This window comes from Alosa alosa, chromosome 14 (assembly GCF_017589495.1).
Source record: "Alosa alosa isolate M-15738 ecotype Scorff River chromosome 14, AALO_Geno_1.1, whole genome shotgun sequence".
NCBI lineage: Eukaryota > Metazoa > Chordata > Actinopteri > Clupeiformes > Clupeidae > Alosa > Alosa alosa.
In genome coordinates, this window is record NC_063202.1 from 19058662 (window position 1) to 19079703 (window position 21042).

Here is a 21042-nt window from a genome sequence, read left to right on the forward strand (position 1 = left end):
CTTCACACACACACACACACACACACACACACACACACATACTGTACACACCTATGCGCAAAAGCATGCACTTGCGTGTGAATTCTCTCTCACACGCACACACACACACGCACGCAAGTAAAACACACACAGGTACACACACTCTGCATAGAAATCTCTGAATACACTCAAAAGACATTCATAGCATTCATACTGTAGCAATTACCTAACAACACGCACACACACACACTGCATACTCACTACACACACACACACACACATTACAAACTCCAAACACTCTGTTCGTGCCATCCATCAGGTAGATTAACTGACCGGGCCATGCCTATTGACCACAAATACAGGCAAGCCACTGAGACTGACCACTGATCGATTGAAATGTCTGCACAGCTCATCAACAAGTGTGTCAGTTTTAGCCCGTCACACTCTCGCTTGGAAACTGTCGGTCAATCAAGCCAGCAGCAAGATTTATGTCTTAGTGGAGAGGGAGAGGATGAGGGGCGGAAGGGAGCGTGTAGTCCACGGCTGTGTCCATCTAGGCCTAGTGACGGCCATGGCATTTAGGAAAGGCTCTCCTGATTATTTCATTATTCCTCTGGTTTTGGCCTGGTTTTGAAGTGGTCATCACAGTGCTCCCATCTCTCATGAAGTGGTCATCACAGTGCTCACATCTCTCAGCTCTTTCAGCTGTATGTGAAGTAGATGAGTGCAGTGCAGACTGCTTGCCTGTTCCTTTATTTATAGTTTTTACGTAGAATGTATTTGTGTGTGTGTGTGTGTGTGTGTGTGTGTGTGTGTGTGTGTGTGTGTGTGTGTGTGTGTGTGTGTGTGTGTGTACATGCATGTGCATATGCGTTTTGCTTTTCACAAAAAAAAAAGTATAGGTTGTGTGTGTGTGTGTGTGTGTGTGTGTGTGTGTGTGTGTGTGTGTGTGTGTGTGTGTGTGTGCGCACGCAGGAGGGTAAATGTGTCATCCTCCTCCCCAACCATGGACAGTGGTGGCCTGTTTCCTCAGGCTCTTCTTTGGCAGCTGCAACAGCTGTCAGATGACAGGATTGCGGCACTCTTTCACCAGTGTGCCATCTCTCTAGCCACAGGACACACACACACACACACACACACACACACACACAGACTCAGACATACACACACACCATCATACACTCTATCAGATTCTTACCCAGAAACCACCTGAAGGCCAAGCAGCTCCCATCATTATGAAACCACTGCTGGGTGTGGTCATACTCACAAGAGCGCCCCCTAGAGCAGAGGGGTAGAAGGAACTAAAGGGCTATGTTATGAAGCTGAATGTGCCCACCTCTTTGAAGGCATTTATCTTAGATAGATAGATAGATAGATAGATACTTTATTGATCCCTAAGGGAAATTTGATCTTAGACAGAATCAAAGTCATTGCCCATTTATCAGAGTGCTGGTTTTATTGAACCTGTGTGTGTGTGTGTGTGTGTGTGTGTGTGTGTGTGTGTGTGTGTGTGTGTGTGTGTGTGTGTGTGTGTGTGTGTGTGTGTGTGTGTGTGTCTGTGCCTGTGTCTGTGTGTGTGTGTGTGTGTGTGTTTCTCTGTCTCAGTGGTTGCAGTGTGGATATCCTCACGTTTTGGTGTCTATGTGTGATATGAGTGAGTGAATGGATTTGCAGTGTTTCTGAATTTGTACAATTTGTGTTTCTTATAGTATGTGTTTATTCATGTGAGATGCTGTGTATTACTGTATATGCTATATGTATGGTGTATATATGTATGATATGTATGGTGCCATGGTTTCTATGGTGGTCCGTTGATTGCATTTTCGAGTCTATGTATGAGCTTGTGCTACGTGTGTGTGCGTGTGTGTGTGTGTGTTGGCATGCAAGTGTCTATGCGCACATATTCTCCTCCTCTTTTCTGCATTGAGATTCCATGCACAGTGAGCCAGAGGTGCAGAGGTCTTCTGCATAACCACCACACACACACACACACACACACACACACACACACACACACCACACACACACACACACACCACCCTTTTCTCCCGACCCCAGAGCAGACCTCTGTCTTGTGTTATGCAAATGTGTTGAGTGTGGCTGCCTCCTACTGCTTCCCTCTTCTCTCTCCGCTTGCTTTCTCCTTTCGAGCACGTGGCATCTGAAGCACGTTATTCCACACGGCGTCTGACTTCCAGTGCAGTCAGTGTGTCCAGGGAAACACGGAGAACCTCGGCGCGCAACGGCTGATGACTAACCTGACGAGAGAGCGGATAACAAGAGCGACACAGTGCCATCTAGTGACCAGGTGGTAGCAGTGGCCTTCAGTGGCAGCTTAAGGGTAGATCGTGGTTACACACGTGTGGCTGAACAGCCCCCACCGACACACACACACACACACACACACACACACACACACACACACACACACACACATTTTGTCATGCCACCCCAAACTCTCTCTCACACACAAACACTTACATACAAGCAGAAAGACACATACACGTGTTTCCAGGAGAGAAACATTGAGGTGGAGATGGTATCGATTGGTCACAGTCGATTCTGGTTCCGGTGAATTGATCAGGACAAGTAATTGGTGTTGCAGCACTGGCCTTGTGCACATTTGTTGCCGTGTGTGTGTGTGTGTGTGTGTGTGTGTGGGAGGGGGTGCACACAAGCATCCACATATTCAAATTACTCTTACCTGGTGCTTATTTGAGTTGCATCATGTGTACATGACAGAAATTCAGATTAAGTCAGGGTATGTTTGTGTGTGTGTGTGTGTGTGTGTGTGTGTGTGTTGGTTTCCTCTCCCACATGTTGAGTTGTTAGGAATTATTGATTGTGTGCCTGCAGCTCTGTGAAACCCAGAGTTGGCATGCATGCAGGCCCCTCACCTGCAGTGTGTGTGCTCTCTCTCTCAGGCAGTGGACCTCCTACACACACACACACACACACACACACACACACACACACTCTTGCTTGAGTCAGCTGGAGAAAGAGCCAGACCCCACAGGTTAGAGGCCACAGAGCTGAGCACACATCAGCAATGAGGGAATTAGATGAGCCGTTGGGAAATGCAAGTGGATTCAGCATGCTTTGCGGGTGTGTGTGTGTGTGTGTGTGTGTCTGTGTGTGTCTGTGTGTGTGTCTGTCTATGTGTGGGGCTGTAGGTGTGTCTGTGGTGTGTGTGTGTTTGTGACTGATTAATTTTTGCAAAATGAGGTTGGGTCTGGCTCATTGATCAGGCTCCTTTGTATTTCTCTCTTTCTCTCTCTCTCTTACTTTCATTTGTTCTTTATTCCTTTCTTTCTCTTTCTCTCTCTCTCTTTCTTTTGCACTTCTTTCTCTGTCTCATTCCCCCACTACCCCTTTACCTCCTGCCCCCCCCCACTCACTGGCTTTTTCCATTTAACATTTCAAACGAAAATATGGAGCAGACTTACATATGAATGAGGGAAGCATGGGGAAGGTCACAGCCAAGGTCAGACTTCACAAGAACGTGGAGAAGCATGTGACTACACAGAGCTGCTGATGTGGCAACAGATCCGGGCCTCCTCTGGCCCAAATTCGTCCCGGTCCAGGCAGGATCTGGGTCAAAGCTGATCCAAAGTTGGCTGGGGGGGATTAGGCCTGAGTGTCTAATGTACGTTCCTCTGCCTGCTGCTGCCTGCCTGAAGCCTGATGAAGGGTGATGAAGGAGAACTCAAGTTTTACTTCTCTGCACAGGAACCTCATAGAACTTTGTAGAGTTTCCGTATTGAAAACAGCATGAGAGGGTTTTGTGTGTGTCTAGGTGTGTGTGTATGTGTGTAGGTGGGTGATAGAGCTTTATGGTCATAGAGCTTGACGTTTGCCTGCTGCTGTGTGTGTGTGTGTGTGTGTGTGTGTGTGTGTGTGCACAGAGGCCAGACTCTTCTCCATGCACCTCTCCATGGTTCTGAACTGCTGGAGAACCAAATTCCTGCTGTGCCTGTTTACTGTTGCAGACTGAGAAGAAGACAAGTGAGGCATATGAATAAGTTTCCTCTTTCTGTGTGTGTGTGTGTGTGTGTGTGTGTCTGTCTGTCTGTCTGTGCTCCTAGGCTTACCGCTTCTTGGCCATCAACAACAAGCTTGGTTTGAGTGGCCGCCCTGAGAGACCGGTGGGCTGCCTTGGTACCTGCAAGGTAAGTCAATTCTTTGTACACACACACTTTATTAGGGCTGTCACTTTTGTGAAAAAATCCTGTTCGATTCTTGAGACATAATTGTTCATTGAATCGATTGTAAAATCGATTTTTCATGTCAAAAGACGTTTAATTTTCAACGCCAAATATAGGCCAATCCACGAACAACTAACAGGCATTAGGACGAATGTAAAGGGGGCGCTTGAAGACGCACAAGCCTACGTAGAACTCACGACTGCACAGTTTACATACCGCTTTGTCCTTCTCCATAGTTTGATATACCCAAACTCCGAAGTGCTTCCATATCGAACTCCTCAAGTTATTAGGGCCTATCACTCGTCTCTCTCATGTCGCACAGGTTAATCGCGTTGTCCTCAATTTTTTGGCAAAACACCAGCAGCACAGCAGCCGATTGAAACAGCTGTTTCCGGTGCGTAAAATTGGTGGGAATTTTCTTTTTTAGCTTTCTCAATGATTACTGCACTTCGGAATTCTTTGTTATTTTTCTGCTTGTTTGTGAGTTTTGTTACATCTAGATTTTTTATTTGTTTAATTCGTTTAAAATTAATAGTGTACATATTTGGTTAAATTCAATTCCCTATTTTAGTTTTCGAAAGTTGTGTTGGTTGGTCCAATTGATTGTGCAATCGATTTTCCAACGTCAAGTGACAGCCCTACACTTTATGTATACGAACATATACACACACACACACACACACACACACACACACACACAGAGACTTACATGCAGACCATTTATAAAGACATTACACATCATTTTGGGCATATACAGTACAGTATATGAACCATGAAACATTAGCACTGATCACTCCCATTGTCATACATACAAGCACACATTAAATACATGCGCACACATACACACACACACACTACACACTAAATACACTACAGTGTACACATAGTGCTGTTTCTCACTAGCAGGCTACAGCCCTTCGGAGACTCCTGAGTGGTTTTATAGTTCCCTCTACAGCAGTGTGTGGCTACTAGGAACCGTCCATAAGCTACTTTAACACACTTCCTCACCATCCTCCTGGCCACACACCGTACAATGTTATATGACCACAGGGAACCATTGTGCTGCTTTTCTACCCAAATGCTCCCACAGCTAGCACACCCGGTACATCACACTTTAGAGGTGCTATAGTAGTTCCAGATGGCTTTTGGCTTGATGCAGTGGTAATGATAATTCTCTCATTTGTGTTGCGTTGCTTTCTGTAACGACCTCAGATGGTGAGATTAAACATTTACCTTGAGATTTGTCGCCGCTGATTGGTATGCTAAGTACCGGCTGGTGTTTGATCTGCTTTGGAAGTCAGCTATTAAACGAGCTGATTGTTTCGGCAAACAGAGGTGGCAGCATGGCCGAGTAGATGAGCCTGGCCCATCATCCCCCTTAAAACAGCACCTCAGCAAATGCCCATTTACAGAGATTTACCTGCCAGGAGCAATCATCATCACGTGTGTGTGTGTGTGTGTGTGTGTGTGTGTGTGTTTATCAGAACCAGTTTTTATAGTCATTAGTGCAAAATAGTGTGTGCATGCATTTTGGACGTGTGTGTGTGTATGACTTATTTTACGACCTGTCCAAGGTAATGTATAAGGCTGCAGCTCAATGTCATCCATCTTGTGTTGTACGCATGGGATAATGAACTATGTCTGCCCTCCCATAGACATATCGCATCCTGGGAAAGACTGTGGTGTGCTACCCCATCGTCTTTGATCTAAGCGATTTCTACCTGTCCCAAGACGTCATGTTACTGATCGATGACATCAAGGTGAGCAGACTCGTTTGAGTTTATTCGCTCTGAGGCACTCGGCTTTAAACTATGGCATGTTTTAGTTAATACAGCAATGCATAAATTGAATTGTTGTCATGTGGTAGGTCTGATTCCATAAAGCCAGATGATTTAAACTCATGGTTCAGCTATAGTAAAGTGGTTATTAAAGTGGTGTGTGTGTGTGTGTGTGTGTGTGTGTGTGTGTGTGTGTGTGCGCGCGCATGTGGGTGTGTGTGGGTGCACATGCATTTGAGTGCAGAACACACTGCAGTTCATCAAGCAGTGCTGGAAGATGCAGGGCCGACCCCTCTTCCTGGTCCTGATCAGGGAGGACAACATCAAGTGAGTCTTAGGAACACACATATAACACGGTATAACACACAAGCTTCATTTGACAGTGCTGAGGTTATAATATTTGTCTTAGTATGTTCATTGTTTTCCACCAGGGGGAGCCGTTTCAATCCCATTCTGGACATGCTGGCATCGTTTAAGAAGGGGAACATTGGAGGGGTCAAAGTTCATGTGGATAGACTTCAGGTAAATACATTTTTCATTTTCTCTGATATTTAGTGAATATTTAATGTGTTTTAGAACCTATTCACATATACTCTGCTGAAGATTTTACTACATACAAATTACATCCTCAATCTTTTTTAAAAGTAACTGAACTGAAACAACAACGTGTGAGTTTGAAATATAATACAGGGCTCTCAAGTTTTGAGGACAGGCAAAAGTGACATTCCCCGTCGACAATTCCCCCCCAACCCCGTCCGAGGGGTTAAAGGGGTGGCTGTTAAAGTGTTGGCTTGCGAGAATGGGGGTGTTTCATTAATAATACTACAACTTTTTGTTGTTGTTATTAATATGCCTTCAGATGTTGGGGCAGCCGTGGCCCACTGGTTAGCACTCTGGACTTGTAACCAGGAGGGTTGCCGGTTCGAGCCCTGACCAGTGGGCCGCGGCTGAAGTGCCCTTGAGCAAGGCACCTAACCCGTCACTGCTCCCTCGAAGCCAAGAAGCAGGCAGCTCACTGCGCCGGGATTAGTGTGTGCTTCACCTCACTGTGTGTTCACTGTGTGCTGTTTGTGTTTCACTAATTCACCGATTGGGTTAAATGCAGAGACCAAATTTCCCTCACGGGATCAAAAAAGTATATATACTGTTCCAGTGTAACAGAGGTCAATTTGTCCGCCGCTCACAGCCCTCGAACCCGCCACCTCAACACACCGGCATGGGAGTCGAGCGCTCTAACCACTGAGCTAAAAGCCCAAGCTTCCAACTCAGCGGTTAGAGCCGTTCTTAAGGTTAGGGGTGTGAGGATTTACACGCGTAACTAGCATCACCAGCTAGCATACACCAGCCCCAGGTCGGTTAACAGTTGATCCAATATTAGTTGTGCAGAAATATAGCCCATCTTATACACACCAATTGAATTGAAATAGAAATTGTAAAGATTTGTATTTTTTGTAATTATTCCATATTTAGTGTAGTCATATCAGAACCTGAAGTAGCCTACAATCCAAACGCAAGCATGACACTTCAGAGTATTACCTTTCATTTGAGGCCAAGATTATGCTTATAAGGGGTTCATATGTAGCCTAGAAATCTAGACGCACCCTAGCGGCGGCAAATTAATTTGCTCAGCCTGTACGCCTAGTATCAAACCATAGGGATTTCTATTGGCTGGCCTTGACGCCATCCAATCACAGCTCTATTTTGTTAGAGAGTCTTAAGGCGGGCTTAACAGGATAACGACAGTCCTCGCGACGGTGAACAACAAGGAAGGTGGCTATGGCGAATCTAAAAGCGGTTGTTTGAATCGGCGTTGGCGCCAACTTTGGAGGAGTTGGACTTTTTTTTTTTTTTTAAGTTGAGCAACACAATGCACTTAAGTCATTCCTTTCGAAGAAGGATGTATTTGCTGTTGCCGACCGGATACGGATATGGTCGTAGCGCTGGCCTATTGCATGCCTAGGCAGTTTGAAAGACAATTCTCTACCCGCCCCTTGGATTAAGCGAGGTGAATGGTTCGATTCCAGACTATACATTTCAATGATATAGGATGGCCCGCCAGGCTAGTTCATATGCAGTAAGCATTTGATTGCCAGTATGCCTTTTGGATAACCCAAAGTCCTATGGAGAGTTTTCATAGGGCATTTTACAAAACGCATGAGCATATAATGGTCTAAAGTACTCATGTTGTCATTCTATATTAATCTACTTTTGCACACAGCATGACAAGACCTAATGCTAGGACTCAAGTCATATCAAGTCAAGACCTAGAGGGCTGAAATGTGGTCAGTTCAAAGATGCTTGTTATCCGGTAGAACAAGAAAAGAAAAATCTAGCCTTTGTAACTCGTGTCAGTACATCACACAGTTATTCTAATTGTTTTCCAACAGTGTCTCAGCTTTCCAAAAGAGAGCAGGCATTTGATTATTGGCTACAGTATGTAGGAGAAATCCCCTCCTAAGTCAAAATCGGGCAAAAGTATAATTTATAATTGCTCAGATTTGCAAAAAAAAGATTTGACACATGGCACTGACAATTCAATAATGGGCCTTTTCACCACCTCTGAGCATCCACTAACCTGGACCTTTTAGGGGGCTTTCCTCTCAGGGTGAATGAGAGGATGCTTAATTGCTTTTTACCCAACATTTTTGAACACAGATGCAATGATTAATGCATCCCTGGCCAGGATATAATTATATAATATGACATGATTTTAAAAGTGACCTATAACAATAGGCTATGCAATACACTTTCTATTTGGAGAGAGAGATGTTAGAATGCGACAATATGTCAGTCATCGTGTGAACGAAAGTAGGCTATGACTAGGCATAGGCTACTTGTTCTGAGCAAGTGTTGTCAATGCAGCCTGTGGAACTGTTGGCTAAGTTACAGACAGTCATAGAATATTTCTATGACAGACAGTCATGAACAACTGATGCTAATTATCTGGGAAACATTCTCTAGCAGCAGTCACGTTGTCATTGTTTGTGTCAAACAAGTTGTGGATTTGTTGTGACATTAAAAGATGACTTACTCTGTGCTAAAACCATGAACTTATGCTCGAAGCTTCAAGGTGAACAAAACTTGGAAAAAGTAGGCCTGGGTAACAGGTTCACGTTCAATAATTCATGTTCAACAATTCCAGGATACGCGTTTTTTCATTGGTTGTTGCGTTAAATCTTACCCAGATACAATAGTGCTATTTTCTGATTGGCTATTGCGTAGCCCCTCTCGTTATTTTTGATTGGCTGATAAAGTGGCAGGCTCAACTCCAGGGGAGACGCGCTTGATTCCTGCCAGTTCCATAGTGAGAGCGGCGCGGTGGCAGCATATTAAATATATAAACTATATATCGTTTTTCTGAAATACAATGTGTGGTGGGAGAGCGTGACAAAAGACTGAAATGAGTGACTGTCACGCTCAATGCGTGACACTTGAGAGCCCTGTATAATATATAACTCTGTCTGTGTGTTTCGTGAAAGATAGAGTAAAGGTGATTTAAGGCCACACAAGTGCTGTCTGTGCTTTGTGTGCCGTGCTTAGACAGATAATGGTTAGAGTCCCCCCCCCCAGTCACAAAGCAAAGACTAGAAAAGAGAGAGAGATGATGATAAAGAGATTGAAGAGATTTCTGCCAGTCGCCTTCTGTGGCCTGAGTGGCCCTGTCTTTGCTTGCTGAGGATAAAAGTCGGCTGACTGGCAGGAGTCAGAGCCTGGCCTTTATCTTCCCACCCCATCTCTTTTACTCTCTCTCTCTCTCTCTCTCTCTCACACACACATCCGTGTCTTTTTATTTCATGTCTGCCATCATTTGTGATTCTTCCTTTTTGTCTGTGTTTCCCTGTCATTGCTATTTGTCTGTCTGGCTCGCTCTCTCTGCCTCCTACTTTTTTACATACTGTGTTACTGGTGTTTTGTTTTGGTTTTGTTGTGATTCAATGACTTGACACTCTGTAAGTGATCTTCTAGACTCTGATATCAGGGGCTGTGACTGAGCAACTGGACTTCCTGCGTGTGAACGAAGCGGAGTAAGCAATCTCTTTTGAACAGACGTACAGCCGTGTGTGTGTGTGTGTGTGTGTGTGTGTGTGTGTGTGTGTGTGTGTGTGTGTGTGTGTGTGTGTGTGTAAATAATATAACAACCATTGTTAATAGGAGAGCTGTTCATTGTGTGTTGTGCATTTACAGCTGGATTGAATTGAAAAGTTGCTTTAGATAGTAGTGTCAGCTTTGCAGTGTCTAATCACTCGGTGAGTTGCACAGTTTTGAAAACGAATGTTAAGGGTTGTTTTAGGACATGTTTGTGCATGCCTGTTGCAGCCACTCTGAAGCAGTAAAGGCGATTCAAAACGAGTCAGAAAAGTCGAGACAGGACCAATCGTCAAAATTTCAGTGTCCACCACTCTAGTTCATCCAAAACAAACCAGAAAAGAGACTCAAAGTGCTAAATACCGGAATTTTCCTTTAAGTATGAAGCATTGGATATGAAATTGAAAGTTATGGTTTTGTGAGATTTAGATGATGCCCTATGCCCTCTTGCCAGGATCCCCGAGTTTAAGAGTTTTGAGGAGCTGGAGCTGCCCAAGCACTCCAAGGTGAAGCGTCAGACAAGCACGCCCAACGCCTCGGACCTGGAGCAACAGCCGGACATCAACATGGATGACTGGCGCCACAAATCTACCCAAGAGATCATGCAGAAATTCCATGTATGTCATCCTCTCTCTCTCTCTCTCTCTCTCTCTCTGTGTGTATGTCTGTTTGTTTGTTCCATGTTCCAGTATATTCCATGTTTGCAGTGTCAGACTGCATTTATCCAGTGGCCTTTTCCAGTGGCCATGCCTTCTATTGTGCATTTAGCGTTTCTCGGTTTGTTGTCCATCTCACAGAACTGCGACTGCCTGACCAGTCAAGCCCAGCTGGCCAGCGTTCTCCTCCAGAAAGAAGGTCCACAGTTTATTGCTAATGATGGTACGTGACACCAGGATGTATCAGGTCTTGAATAAATAAATTGTGAATAGAACTGTAATGTACATTTCCCATCTGTCCACCTCCAACATTTGAATTCTCCTTACACTATACATAGGGACACATAGGGACCCGATGATTCATAATTGCTGTTAGCCTTATGAACAGATCTAGCTTAAAGGAACCATATGTATGATTGTGGCCAAAACTGGTACTGCAATCACTTTTAAATTACTGTAGAGCGGTGTATCCCCTCCCCTGACTCGAGGTTGCCAACCCGGATGCCAAAACACTACTGACTTTGTGATTAGTAGATAGGTTGAGGGTGGCACATCAGGCCAAAACACAACATCAACATCAGTTGAGGGCTGCAACTTCACTTTTGAAATGACAATATCCTGGCCGGACTACAGTTGTCAGTGATATAAGTATTTGAAACGAACATGATTTCTTAATGTCTAGTGACATATCAGGGCCATTTTATGATTAATTGAAATACATTTCTTACATACGGTTCCTTTAAGACTAGTCCTAAGGGTAACACATTTTGTAATGTGAAATTAGCTTGTGTATAGTTTTCAAACCAGTAACTTCTAAGTATGGTGAAAAACATTTTATTTAGCCCGTAGTTGATAGGCATGAGCTAAGGACCGCAGTGATTTTACAAAGCTGAGGTTAAACAGAATGCTGAGATGCTAGTATTGAACTAATGACTGGATTTTGGCCAGTAGCAACCATCCATGTCGAACTAGTATTGGCAGTTAATGACCTGGCTCAAAGTGTTGCGGAAAGAAGTAGTCCTCCCAACAAGTCAATTAGCCATAGAGTTGAAAGGAGTAGACTGAACATGAGCCATGTTCTTGTGCTGCATGAGTGGATTGCCGATGTTAACTCGCTCATCTGTGTGTCTGCAGAGAACCTGATGGACGAGCTGGAGAGGATCTATCGGAGAGCCGGGAGCAGGAAGCTTTGGTCAGAGTTCCTTTCCTGTACCCGTCGCTCGTTCCCCACTCTCTCTCACCCTCTCAACTGTCACTCTCACACATTGTCGCAAAACAAGTGCCATTGCCACAACACCACAATATGTTTTACTATGTGATTTAGCTTAGTAACATTTGAGATGACTAAGATGAATACTATCATTTCATTCATTCATCATCATTCATTTACAAAATTTTCAACTGCATGCTTGCATTGAAGGAAATGGAATCATACTAACCCTCCACCCACCCCGCACCACATGTTTGGTGTTTGTATCCACTGCAATCTCTGTTCTATGCCGGTATGATTACGAGCCCATACTTACCCCCTCCCTCCCTCCCTGCCTCTCCCCCCCCCCCATCCCCTTTTGTTTAGGCTGGCGGTACGTTACGCTGCAGCCATAACCGAGAAGTTTGCCGGCTCTATAGCTCCTCATATCACAACCATATTGGTCAATGCCAAGCAGGTAAATAGGCAGCGTTGACTCGCGTGGGTCGCTGCATGTGCTTGGCCATTCTTCGTTAACACTCAGACATATCTCTGAGACACTGGGTTTGCCATTACATGGAGGAGAGGCTGCTTCACTCATCCATCCTGGCAGCCATCCTTAAAGGGAGCTGATCCCCTTCCCACTCCCTTTCCTACTCACGCAATTCTCACGTTATTTTGTTGTTGTTGTTGTTTTGGCAGTCTTTCAGTGATTCAGTTTTATGTCTCACGTCCAGAAAGCTGATGGACCAAAGGGCAGTTTTAGAGCTCTTTTAATGATCCATAGTACCTCAAGGCCCATACAACAAAGGGCACTTATCTTATGGCTGAGTAGTGTGGCTGTCAAATAATTGAATCAATGTGATCAATGTGTTATCACAGTTGGCCTATTAATACGGTGAAATTCCATCCAAATAAGATTTTATTAATCAATTGGTAAATTCTGGTAGAATTAGCTTCATTACCATGTATTTAAGTTTTTCAAAGGGGAACAAAGTAGCATTGTTCTCAGATGAGTCATTGGTGGAAGTAGTGTTGTGTTTGGCCATAACATGAAACAGGCATGTGATTTGCACACATATGGCTGGCAATTTGTTAACCTGTTTCTATGGCACACTACAGTAGCATTTGATGATGAGACTAAATCTGAATATGAATCTAAATGTGACACATGTGTACACAACAACTCAAGGTTCCTGTCATGTGCCCTCCAGCACTCAGGACAGTCATGATATGAGATTGTTTTTGGATACTAGCAGTGTAATCAGTGTACAAATACATATACCGGTACATATACATGTGCATAGCTCTTTACAACATTTGCTTATCAAGGTAGTTGCACACAAGCAACAGGGCTTCAATCGTCCAGTCATTTTTTTTTTTCATGTATTGATAGCATTCAAAAATGTTATCCATTTGGGATTTAATTTTTATGAATTAATTCCATTCCTCTTGACGGCCATTATCAAATAAATTAATTCAATAGTGACATGACAATTAGAAATCCTATTGGTCCAGCAACACTGGTTCGATAAGAATTTTGTGTCAGGTTAATGTTTTATGTTCTTAGTATGTTGTTGTGGCTTTTCACTTCTTTCCTTCCTCACAGCCTGTCCTCTGTGTTGCCTTCACATGTGTGCAGCTGTTAATTAGTATGCGTAAAGTCCATTTAATGGCTCTCTCTCACTCTCTCTCTCGCTCTCTCTATCTCGCTCTCTCGCTCGCTCTCTGAGGATTCCATTTGTTAACGAAAGATAATTCCAGATGGCCATTCATGCAGATCATAAATTAGTGAACATTAAAATATGTCCACCACAGACCTATTTAAGAGGGACAATATTTATGTGGGGGGAAAAAATAAATAATTGCCCAAGTCAAGGAAAAGTGGCTCGCAGCAGCTTTTGAATTCCCAAAGCAGTTTTGTTATTCCGAGAGACAGCCTCTCCTGATGGGCAGAGTATTCTCCTGAGAAGGAGACCTGAAATACTAACGACTTCTGTTTGTCTGGGGAGGAACTGCACTGTTCATTTGCATGAGCTGTCTCCCTGTGGTTAAGGACATATCAGGGGAGTTTTTTGGTTTGTTTGTTTGTTTCCTCTTTACATTCAGCCAAGTCGGTGTGAAAGTTCAGAAGGTTTCTTTCTTTCTTTCCATTTCTGAGACAGTAATAACATTTACGGTAATGTACTGCACTGCTCAAGACCGACATGTTAAACTCAATTTTTGAAAGCATGAAGGCACACACTGACCAGATACGACCTCATAAACTGGACCAGTCACACAAAGCACACCAGCAGACCTTTCTTGTAAATTGTAAAAATCGTAAATCAGGTTTATAAGCCAAGTATACTTGCGCATACAAGGAATTTGGTCTCTGCATTTATCCCATCTGTGAGTTAGTGAAACACACAGAGCACACAGTGAGGTGAAGTACACAGTGAGGTGAAGCACACACTAACCCGAAGTAGTGAGCTGCCTTGCTACAGTGGCGCACGGGGAGCAGTGAGGGGTTAGGTGCCTTGCTCAAGGGCGCTTCAGCCGTGGATGTGGGCATGGGAGAGCAGTGCTCAAACACTTCCCCCGCCCACATTTTTCCTACTGGTCAGGGATCGAACCGGCAACCCTTCGGTTTCAAGCCCGAAGCCCTAACCAGTAGGCTACGGCTGCCCCATCAGTAGGCCATGGCTGCCCTGTCGTAGTGCCCGTATAACATACATTTGTTTGATTTGAACAATCCCTACTGTTTCATGTTGCTGTAACCACACTCACAAATACATGCATAAGCAGATCCAATCTGATGTGAATAATATTGATCTTATTTTTATTTGGCTTTGTCTAACATCCTTGCCCCCAGGTAGTGTTTGTACCCTCTTTGAGTATCTATTTATGTGTTTGTTTGCCAGGTCTGTTGTGCGATTGGCGGCCAGTCTCTTAACTAAACTAGTGGACAGCCTTGCCCCCAGTATTACTAGTGTTTTAGTACATAGCAAGCAGGTGAGTACTATCACTAAGAATGGGGCAAATCTTTTAATTGACTTTAACTAATTGACCCAAAATTCAATGCATTTTATACAATAGGCTTTATGAGATGATGTATTTTAATGTTCACTGATCATTGCAGTCAATTGCAGATGTTTTTTAGCACTCAAACAGTATGAATGTAACCACTGTGTCCAGTGGCTTGAGAGAGGTTCATCTTCCTATTGGTCAAAAGTAGATGTTGTGCTTGCGTTCATGACATAGCTCACCTATTGTGCTGTAGCCTTGTGGCTGAGCTAAACTTTTCGCTCTCGTTCTCTCATCTCTGGTGCCGCTAACACTTTGTGATGTTTGACAGCCCTTCGGCTTGCCTTGCAGTAACAAGAATGAGGCAGCTTTAAGGAACACACCAACAGTTAGAGTTAGATGAGATGATAGATACCCTTCTTGTCTCTGTGCGTGCAACTATGTATGATGCACCCACGTTAGCCTAGCTTAGCATAGCTAATTGAGGTGGTTGGAACCAACTAGCCAATAGTTCCCAAAAGCGACAAAAGAACTTCCCATTTACATGTTGTGACTTGTAGTTGCAATATGTACAAATACCATGTGAAAAATGAGACACAGGAACTATATTCTCATTCAGGTGAAGCACTACTACAGTACTTGGGCGGAGTGATTTGCATGCAGCACATGAAAAGCCCTGTTATTACTTGTGCAAATCCGAAGTAGCAGAGATTAGAAGGGTATATATCATCTTATCTAATTCTGGGGAAGATGACGAGTAAGCTAATTTCCCAAAATGTTGGTGTGTTCCTTTATTTGTTGTTTGGTGTTGTTGGAATTATTTAACAGTATTAAATCCTAACAGTTACCCCACCTCTTTTCCCAATGTCACCCATTGCCACCACCCACTGATCCTGGGTGTACCCAAGTGTTATTGTGGCATTATAGCTCAGAACCTAGTGGCATGAATCTGCATATAGATTGTTGCTCAGGAGTGTGATTGCAGATTTGAGGTGGAGACAGGTCATCAGCTTTATAAAACAGCAGGCTGCCTTGCTAGGGATGCTAGGGATAGCCTGCACCCTTTGCCACTATTCATTTTCTGAAATGGGCTGCTGCTTACTCACATGAGCTACATGGAAGTAATGGACCCCAGGGTGGAGAAAGAACATGGATGAATGTTCTACCTAGCAGACAGACGAGAAATCTGTTAACAGGCCCAAGAGAACAAGAAGACTTGGCTCCTTAATTGAGTATCAATGAACAAAGTCTTCCTTTGTGTCTCATGCTGTTCAACAGAAAAACAAGACCTTATTCTGATATGGAGTAAAGGTAGATTGTGGAGAAACTAGTGTCCTCTAACATAAGGGTGTCCATTTTCTCTAAAGTAGCAAGAACATGATAGTCCAAATCACTTAGTTATAAAATATACACTGGTCATGCTTAAGGAGATGTGAGAAGGAGATGTGAGTCCTTCAAATGTCTGCCCACCAGGAGAATTCCTGCCCAAGAATGAGGCCCCTACTAGTACTATGTATTGTGAATGCACTGCAACAAATTAACAGGTGTTTGTTTGGGGTGATGGGGCACCTGTTGTGGGGTGCTACTCTCGTCAGGTCACGCTGGGGCTCTTTGGGCAAGAGGAGGAGGTGATCTCCAACCCGCTGTCCCCTGGGGTCATCAAGGGCATCATCTACAGTAAGTGCTGCCAGGAGCGTGAGGCAGTGCTGCAGCAGGAGCTGGTCATCCACATCGGCTGGATCATCTCCAACAACCCGGAGCTCTTCCACGGCATGCTCAAGATCCGCATCGGGTGAGCAGGCGCCTGTTGTGTCTTCGGCCTGTGCAGACTGCCTCTTGTGTTTTGTGTAGCACTTTTTGCTAATAACATGATAGCAAACATATCACAATATGGATAGCCATCTGTGTTTTCGGTAGCGCTTGTCACCACTACATGATGCCAGAAACATCACAAAGTGGCACATACTATTCACACTCTAATGAGATCTAATATGCAGTGTGTTTGAACTTGTCCCAGGTGGATTGTTCAGGCTATGAAGCACGAGTTGAAGATCCGTGCTGGAGACATGGCAACTCAGGACATCTACCAGATGTCCCCCAGTGAGGTCAAACAGCTGCTTCTGGACGTGCTCCAGCCGCAGCACACCAGCCGGTAACTCACTGACCAACACCATCTTCTACACACATGCTTCCATGTCATGTCAGTGAAAGGTTATCAGAGCCTAGCTCCAGCAGCTTGAAGAAGTGATTCTCCAGGGTTAAGGCCCTTTCACACCAAGCCTCAGATCTCTAAGTTTTTAAATCAAAACGTCAAGGCACGGCACCTTATGGCTACTGGAAGTATGTCACACATGTATATATTTTTTCTAGTGTTCATGAGCTGAGACCACATATGGTATAGATTATGTAGCCTATTAGGCAACTTTATAACTGCCACTTTATGACTACCTAAAACCATTTTAATTAACAAGCAGTGTCATTGATGCAGTTAAAAATGGCCCTCTGGCCTATTCCATCAGCCTGTATATAAAATTCCACGGCCCACAGGTTCAGAACCACTTTTTATTTAATAAAATCATCATTTGTTGTGTGTGTGTGTGTGTGTGTGTGTGTGTGTGTGTGTGTGCATTGTAGGTCTTGGTTGCACAGGCGTCAAATCGATGGCGCTCTTAACCGCACCCCACTGGGATTCTATGACCGCGTGTGGCAGATCCTCGAGAGGACTCGCAATGGCATCATGGTGGCCGGAGTCCAGCTCCCTCAGGTAGTGGTCAGCTCATCTGGGGGCATGGGTCTCCTCTGTCATGGGCAGCTATACTCTGCTATAAACTGATCTTTAATGCAGCCTGTGTGTATACAGTACATACAGCTTGTGAATCAGGAGATGTGTGGAAGGGAGGAAGTGCTGTTGAAGCTGGTTATTAAAATGGCAATCGCAGTAGCAGCGATGCTTTGTTTATGTTTATGTTTACATTTAATAACAGACACTTTTGTCCAAAATAACGTACATATATGTTAACCAAGGACCAAACGAAACACACCAAAGAGGTAGCTCACCTCTCCCTTCAGTATTGCCAGATAATTTTGGGCTGCCTACAGAGAGCGTTTTTTTTTTTTTTACAGTGAACTCACAGAATGGGTAGGTAGCAGTCGTGAGGAGACAATTACTGAATGTGGCAAAAAATGTTATGGGCTTGAAATTGCGTACGATCGCCGACTGCACCTTTAACATTATCAGAAGTTTTTTTTTTTTTATTCCGAAAGTAGCCAGTAGTAGAGCAGGCTAGAGTTCATGTGTCAAAAAGTACCACAAGGTAACATTTTCAGCCCTTTGGTAGAAGTATACATTTGTATACTGTAGGCTTGTTTGGAAAGATTCAGAGTCAGTGGACCTTGTATGCTCTCATTTTGTAGCAACCCACGCTGTCGGACATGACCATGTATGAGATGAACTTCTCCTTGCTTGTGGAGGACATGCTGAAGAACATTGTGTTACCTGAATACAGGCAAATTATTGTGGAGGTAAGAGCATTTATTTGACGGCTCGTTATATTTTTTACTTTAATTTGGTCTGAGGTGGCTGACCACTCAAGTAGACAAATTTGTGTAAGACATATGTTTTTATGTAATTACTGTAAAAAAAACTAAAGAGGTCAACTTTGTGTTGCAGCTTCTGATGGTTGTCTCCATTGTGCTGGAGAGAAACCCTGAACTGGAGTTCCAGGAGACTGTGGATCTGGACCGCCTTGTCAAAGAGGCTTTCGCCGACTTCCAATGTGACCGCAGCAAGCATGAAGGGGCAGAGAAGCAGGTGTGCACTTCTCTGGGCATAGGGGCTCTCTCTCAGCTACCCCGTAATTTCTAACAGGGACTAGCAGCCTATTTAACTTGAATCTTGAATTTTCCCTTGGGGATCAATAAAGTATCTATCTATCTAACTCATTTACCAATAGATACAATTTAACATCAGAGCAAAAGGAATAAAAGCTCAGGGGGCTATGTGTATACAATGAGACATTAAAATTCACCCAATAGTGTTACCAACTTCTGTAGGATTTTGCTTATTTTCAAATGCCACTGCACCTTTTTTAGGTTGAATTTCAATCTGTTTAACATTGCTCAGGTCTCAGGCACTATAGAGGGCTCTGAGTCAGTTCCAGCACATAAAGTGAAAGTGAGTTGTTCCAGTTAGCCAAAGATTGTATATGGCGGAGCAAGATAGTTCATCAGGAGCCACTTCCGGGAACCCGGATCGCACGAGGGGGGGGTCAAAATCCCCCTTCATGCAGTGCAGAGGCAGCGACTGCTCCATTGAAGTCTATGGCCATAGCTCAGCTCTTTCACCACATGCTAAGGTTCTATAGAGTTAGGAATGTGAATTTTGGGCACGTTTTTATGATACTCATCAATATGTCACACAATACGCCTCTTTATGCAGACAGGATTCGATTCCCATTACGTGCTCATAGACATGAATTACGACGAACTGTCTTGCTCCGCCGTATAGAATCTTTGATTTAGCCTATAGCTTCCTTTTTTTGCGCTTTGGGTTGCACTTTGTGCATGTTAAATGCGCTATACTAAATAAAACTGACTTGACTTGACTTTTAACTATAGGCTAGCTACAGGCTAACTGGAATAGCCCACTCCTAGTGAATTAAGATAAGCTAGGTTAACAGTGTCAAACTGGGTTATTACACACACACAGAAGTGAAGGGTATGTATTGGGCAATTCCACGCAAAACTGTCACGTCCATAACGCCAACTAAATATCATGGCATTGTGTTGCCGTTATGGATGTGACATTTTTGCATGGAATTGCCCCATTCTCTTATCTCATTCTGGGGTAGACGACAAATAAGCTAATTTCTCAAAAGTTGGCATATTCCTTCAATAAGAAAGCATTTGGATATGCCATTGTTCCTCTTGAGCCCTGTTGTTTTTTCTCTCTCCTTCTCTTTCCTGCAGGATGACATGGAGGTCTTCTACAACACACCGGCCTTAGGCACGAGAGGCACCTCCAGCTATCTGACTAAGGCTGTTATGATCCAGCTGCTTCAGGGCGAGGTTAAACCCAGCAAGGATGACCCTTGTTCCGTCAGCTGAACACGTAGACATTTACACTAACCCCTGTAGGTGGTTAATAGGCCTACCCTGTTAGCTTTAGTGTGATTAAAAAAGGGGTTTAAGCAATGCTGCTTTAGGCAGTCTTTAAGCTATCAGAAACGTTGTGTATGATGCATAACATTCAGAGACGTGATGGAATATGCAGGATACATCGAACTTCAACAAATAAATGGCAGCGTATTAATGTGAGGGTTGATTGTTACTCAATAGATAGATGTTACTCTCCAGTGAGTTCTTGTGTTTTTTTTCTCGTGTCTGAATAGTGAAAATCCTATCACAGCATATTCACCTACTGGCATGCCACCGCATGCAGTAAGTAAAGCATGGAGTAACTTCTGTGTTGTGTAACTGATGTTCCTTTAGTTTTTAACCTGCCATCTTAGTGTTAGCTTTTGCCACACTTTGCCTTCATTTGACAACTTCACTGTGAGTAATATGTGTTAATGCAAATATACTTTACAAGAAGAGAACTGCAGATTGTGCTGATAGCACAGTCTACTACTGTTTAGATGAATGTTGATCTTTAGTTCTTATTACCATTGTTTGTGGGTGATCCCTTTCTTATAATAATTGCTTTGACAAGCAATATTTTCACAGCTTCGGATTTCAGTCATCGGATTATGTTTTGTTTGAAAGAAAAAATAAACAGTCAGTGTAATTTACAGTGTGATCCTGCCATTGAATGTGACTTACAGGCCCTTCCAAACACATCCACACATCAGTCCAGTTCTGGAAATTATATGCTTAGAGCATCCATTTATGAAAGTCATAGCCAATCAGCTGGATCATGGACCTCAATATTCAGAGGTGCATTCAAATTCCTTGAACAGAAGCAAATATTCGAGGCGAACATGTTTGTCTGAACAAATACATTTGAACAATTATGTGTAAACATTCCATCTCAACAGTAACTCTCCTTCCAACTCCCAACATGTTCACGGAGAACTACCTCCTGAAATTGCTTGCGGGTGTTTGCAAACGTTCGTGGAAAACTCAAGGCAAGCAGAAAGCTGTTC

At 43.7% G+C, this 21042-nt stretch overlaps 1 protein-coding gene across 4 annotated transcripts in view; it reads left to right on the forward strand.

Moving 5' to 3' along the window:
- phkb (phosphorylase kinase, beta) overlaps window positions 1-20688 on the forward strand; it is a 76308-nt gene extending 55620 nt beyond the window's left edge. For 3 of the 4 annotated variants that reach the window (XM_048262478.1, XM_048262477.1, XM_048262479.1), the window contains 15 exons: window positions 4065-4148; window positions 5840-5944; window positions 6207-6289; window positions 6394-6484; window positions 9929-9987; window positions 10503-10665; window positions 10846-10927; window positions 11839-11896; window positions 12281-12371; window positions 16495-16691; window positions 16917-17051; window positions 17534-17663; window positions 18314-18421; window positions 18570-18710; window positions 19868-20688. In XM_048262478.1, the coding sequence (XP_048118435.1) occupies window positions 4065-4148; window positions 5840-5944; window positions 6207-6289; window positions 6394-6484; window positions 9929-9987; window positions 10503-10665; window positions 10846-10927; window positions 11839-11896; window positions 12281-12371; window positions 16495-16691; window positions 16917-17051; window positions 17534-17663; window positions 18314-18421; window positions 18570-18710; window positions 19868-20005 (1665 nt within the window). In that variant the 3' untranslated portion in view covers window positions 20006-20688. Of the gene's footprint in view, window positions 1-4064; window positions 4149-5839; window positions 5945-6206; window positions 6290-6393; window positions 6485-9928; window positions 9988-10502; window positions 10666-10845; window positions 10928-11838; window positions 11897-12280; window positions 12372-14796; window positions 14888-16494; window positions 16692-16916; window positions 17052-17533; window positions 17664-18313; window positions 18422-18569; window positions 18711-19867 lie in introns of all 4 variants that reach the window. The other variant, XM_048262476.1, reaches the window with a different exon arrangement.
- Window positions 20689-21042: the final 354 nt, after the last annotated feature.